Source organism: Buceros rhinoceros, unplaced genomic scaffold (assembly GCF_000710305.1).
Source record: "Buceros rhinoceros silvestris isolate BGI_N320 unplaced genomic scaffold, ASM71030v1 scaffold10658, whole genome shotgun sequence".
Classification (NCBI taxonomy): Eukaryota; Metazoa; Chordata; class Aves; order Bucerotiformes; family Bucerotidae; genus Buceros; species Buceros rhinoceros.
The window spans coordinates 23,950-28,832 of record NW_010425104.1 but is presented as its reverse complement, the minus strand read 5'-3'; the positions used below and the strand labels follow the sequence as shown (position 1 = coordinate 28,832).

The 4,883-nt window shown below is 47.4% G+C and overlaps 1 protein-coding gene across 1 annotated transcript in view; it reads right to left on the bottom strand.

The window, feature by feature from the left end:
* Nucleotides 1-3,640: 3,640 nt before the first annotated feature.
* Nucleotides 3,641-4,883, bottom strand: part of HIVEP3 (human immunodeficiency virus type I enhancer binding protein 3) — a 9,542-nt gene continuing 8,299 nt past the window's right edge. Inside the window, exon 3 of the mRNA XM_010141024.1 lies at nt 3,641-3,790. Coding sequence (XP_010139326.1) covers nt 3,641-3,790 — 150 coding nt within the window. The remainder of the gene's footprint in view (nt 3,791-4,883) is intronic.

The following is a 4,883-nucleotide window of genomic DNA, read 5'->3' as shown; positions in this document are numbered from 1 at the left end:
TTAAAATCACTTGGTGCAATAAGCCAACTGGTGTGCTCCATAAAAGCACAGAGAGTTTGGCTCTGAAATAGAAGAGCGTATATTGACTGTACCAACTCCTCTGTTATCAGATTTCACCCTGGCAATGCTAATGCACAGTAAACAGGCAATACTTCCCTGATGAGACCATGATAGCATCACAGACCTCACTCTCAAACCAGGTCGATACCAATCTCCAGTTTCATGATGTAAGATTTCCGAATGGGCCCTGGTGCCTCCAGCGTACCAGAGTGGATTGATGAAGGTGACACAGAGTCACCAAGGAATCACGGCACTTCTGAAGCAGTGCTGGACAGTGTGACCATCAAGATCATTTTCACTGCTCAAAAGCACCAGGACATCGCCCAGGACAAGTCTAATGGATATTTTTATTAGTTCCTTAAGGACTACAAACATTGACCTGGCTGCTTAACAGCATGGTTCTCCCAAACACAACCTAACAAGACCAAGCAGCGTCCAGCCTGTGTACTTGTTAAACAACTCCCACCTCCTTTGCAGTCAAGTGCACGGGCTGTGCTCATGGGGCCACATGTGAACACCGGTTGCAATGGAGATAAATGCCGTCTTACCAAATTTCAGGACCACAAGTAAAAAGCCACTGCTGAAATTACATACAGAGTGATCTAAAGACTTCCTCTCTCAGAGGAATTTTTTCTTTAAAGCAGAGCTCAACTGAAAACTTGGTGGATCCCATTTGTTAACTATGGAAAAGTCAAGGCAGAACCATGCCCACCCCTCCTGTCATGCCCAAGTAACCAGAGACGCCATACAAAGAGCCTGCAGCTCCTCTTCTTCACAGGAGGCCACAGGAGGTAGCTGCTGAAATGGCTGGGTAACTCAGCTGGAACTTAACACTTCCACCACCCAGGCCCTCCTGACAGCCCAGTGCCCACTACTCCACACCCCAAGACCACATCACAGGGGCCAGCTGACATCCTTCATGGAAAGAGTAATGAGGGAAGAGACTGAGCCCAAGCACGCCACATGCCCAGCGTTACTGAGCCTTGACCCTAACCCTAGGTATGAAGGTACCTCAAGGCTCAAGGAATCTGCGAGCTGCTCTTTCCAAAATGCTTCCCAGCAGGTGAACACAAGCAAAGCGACCATCCATGCTCATAGCTAGGGAGGAGACATCTTCAAGTGAATGTCCCGCACATCCCAAGAGCCTCTGGCGCGTTCATTGTTTCGTTCCGTAAAAATGGGCAGTGGGTATGATGAAAGTATGAAATCTGGCTTTTCTGGACTTCTCTGAAAGCCAAGAAATACAACTGTAGCCATCAGGCTGGACAGCAGCAGGTCTTGGCAGCAATGGGACTGGAGAAGCCAGAAGACTGTACAGAGGGAAAAGCAAGTGTTGAAAATGGCAGTGAGAAAGGCAAGAGCTCTAAGGAAATAAAAACTGAGGGGACGAAGAAGCTAAAAGAGCTGCAGCAAGTTCATCTTCTGTGGAAACACTTGAATTTCTTTATAATCTCCCTCCTTGGTGGAGGCAACAAAGCAAAGGATGGCTCCAAAAGATCTGAAACCAACTGCATCCCACTGGAAGGATGGGTCTAGCCAGCAGCAGACCATGTGAAACCAATAAATACAGGGGAAATGAGACAAGGAGGAAACTTCTATGAGGAAAAAAAAAAAAAAAGGGTGAAATAATGTCTTGAGAGTGGATGCACTTTCAGTAAAACATTTTCAAGAGATGGACAGGAAAGGGATGTGATCCGGGAAAGGGGTCTGATCCAACTTGCACAAAGCACTAGGCACCCTGTGGAGTCATCTGTGGGCTTGTTCCTGCATGGTGAGAAAACATCCTCGCTGCTGAGGCTGAACTGTTTGACATCAGAAACCTCGCAGGAACCCAGCACAGACCCCCGGGTAGGCACCGAGCACCTCGAGAGAACGGCCTGTCCTGCCTGACCTCTTGGCAGTGTCTACACCCTGACATTTAGAGAGACAATTTATTTCTGCAAGCTGCTGTGTTTAATGCTTGGCATTAAACAGCTCCTCCATTCTGTCTCACATCCAGAAGGATGGCTGCCTCAAGTCAGTGCTACAGGAACTTTAAAATAAAACGCAGCATACGTTCCGGATGACTAATCCGTTCCCTGATGCTGCCTTCCATGGAACGTGTTGGAAAAGTTGCTTTATTTTGTGTTTGTCATTTAGAAAAAGTGACTCTGCATCCGTTGCGCTGGGCTTGGGGATGCAGACGTGCGAGCGTGGGGACACGGAGATGCGGCTCGTCCCTGTGAGGGCAGTCAGGGAGCAGCCAGCACCGGGGACCCCCGCATCTCTCCCCCAAAACCCTCTGGAGAGCCGCTCTGAGGGGCAGGGGGATTCTCATTCCGGTTAATGCTGAGCCTCTGCAATCACGCTTAGAAAGGAGTCCAAGAGACCCCCTGAAATGGCCACAGCTCTGGGACAAGCCAGTCAAGGGGAACAGAGGCTTCTCATGGGCTTTAAGGCAATAAAACCCGTTGCTCAGTTAGTCCCGTGGGGCCTACCTGCTATAGGAAGGTGATGGCAACACACCGAACCCCTTAGATTTCTCAGTCTGTTGCTTTCTTTCCATTCCCTGGCTCCTTCCCTGAATCACTGCAGGTCACAACCATCCCGGGTTGCCACTGCTGCAGTTCTTCGCCTTCACCACTCACTGCCAACGCATATCTAAACCTGAGCTGGACACATGGTGCCTGCGGCTGGGCAAGTTCTCCTGAACAAACAAGCAGATTTCCTTCCCACAGCACTATTTCACCCTTTTGGTCAGCTAGTGTTATCATCTGCTAAAGAAATATTCTAAAATAAATGCAAACTTCAACCGGTAACAGCAGAAAACCACAACCACCAACTAATTAAAGCCTTCTTTTAACACGCAAAAACCAAGACTACCCAATGGCATGGCATGATGAATCCTGCTAGGGGGCTCTTACATCTCTTTGGCCCCCTCTGCAATGCACAGGAAGGATGATCTTTAACTGTACCCCACAGACACACTAGTTATGGGTTTTTTTAATTTTCGAAAAGAAAAACAGTAGTATTAGACCAGTGATGAATTACTCAAAAGCACTCTGAATTACCTGGAGCTGAGAATTAATATATTCATCCAGTTTAGATCTTGCATCCATTCTGGTTTGAGCTACTTTGGTTGGGTGGGATTAAAATCACATAAATATAATCCTTCTGTTTTTTCCCCTACCCAAATCCTAGGCGTCAGAAAAGATCTCCCCAGATCCTCCTCATACCGGTGACAGCCATTGAGAACATCATTTTCGGGAGAAGGCTCTGGAAAGATGACCTCCAATGTGACCCCTGTCACATCAAAGACAGCAACAAAATGTATTTGTGCTCTTCAGCTGCCTTCACTCAACCACCCGCTCAGAAAAGAGATCAAGGTGTTTGCTAACTTAAAGACAACTCAAAAAACCAAAATTAATGCAGTCCAGAGTATCTACTGCTCTCGAGGGCCAGTGGCTGTAGCAAGCAAGCTGAGATCCACTGATATCTGGCCTCCTGCTCACCTCCGCGTGGCACCTTCGCTGACTTGCCATCATTGTTATCAGTAACTCCTACACAACTGCGACACAAAAAGAGAAATAAAAAGAGACACTTACCCTCCTTCAAAGATCTTGATCCTGACCGGCTCCCCTCGTTTAGTTACAAGAGTCTCTTCTTCTGATTTTCCTCTTTTATCCTCTTCCTTCTCAGCACTAGTTATATCTTTTCGACCTTCATTAGAAAGGAGCGAAGGCAAATGAACCTATCTCCCCAAAAGAGCAAAACAATGCATGATTACATACAAAATCACTCTAAGGCAGACACAGACCAAAAAGCCTCAGAAAGAGCTGGCAACCTACCGCACGTGCCGCTCCTGACAGCTAAGTGCGGTAATTAGGCCACCCCCTTAACGAAAGGGGCCTCTGCTGCTGCATTTCGAGCCCTCCTGGTTATGGTATATTTACTGCAACAGCTTACGAGATTTTCAGTCACCCCCTGCACATGGTGCCTCAACGTTATCCAGCTTTTGCCAACTGGAAAACTGAGGCACAAAGAGAAGCATCTTGGCTGGGGTCACTCCGAGCGTGTGGTGGAGCCATGGGTCTCTGTTCCCAAACCCACTGCTCCATCCTTGGATAATCCTCTCTCTAAAATACACATCTACAACGGGCTAGAGAGGACGCATCTGTAGAATTCATCTATTTTACCTCAGCCTTTGGGTTTCTCCCCCATTCACACACACTCACATAAATTTGGACTTTGGCCATCTAAGCTTGATATAAATCACTTGACAGCCAAAGGTCTCGGGTGATTTCCTTTCCCTGAAACCCCGTTGCCAAAGGCACAGCACAACGAAAGCCACAAAACCAACGGGAGAAAATAATCCTCAACCTCCCCAGATGTTCCCAGGGTAGAATTTGCTTTTCCACTGTTAAACTTGTTTAGTCCACAGTTTAGACTGAGGTTTAAGTCATGCACTGACATCTCCTCTAGCATGTGTGATGTTATTTGTCATAGTATGTGGACCTAAACGTTACAGCTGCTACAAGGAGAGCTCTCCACACCCAGAATGAAATCTTGGAATGTTGCTCCCCTACAACCCAACAGGACAAATAACGAGGGCCTCCAGGGCTCTGAAAGAGGAAGGCAGATCGCCTTTCACCCACGTTACTGTTACACAAGTGGAAGAATGTCTTTGAAGTTCTACAGAATCACCCCTATCCTTGCTTTCTCTCTGATTTATGGAAACAGACTGAAGGACAATTAGAGGGATTTTGGCCTGGACATAGTCAGTGAACTGGCAGAAGTCTAAAGCAGCGCTGGTCACCCTGGACTCTTTACAGTTGCTGGAAAGA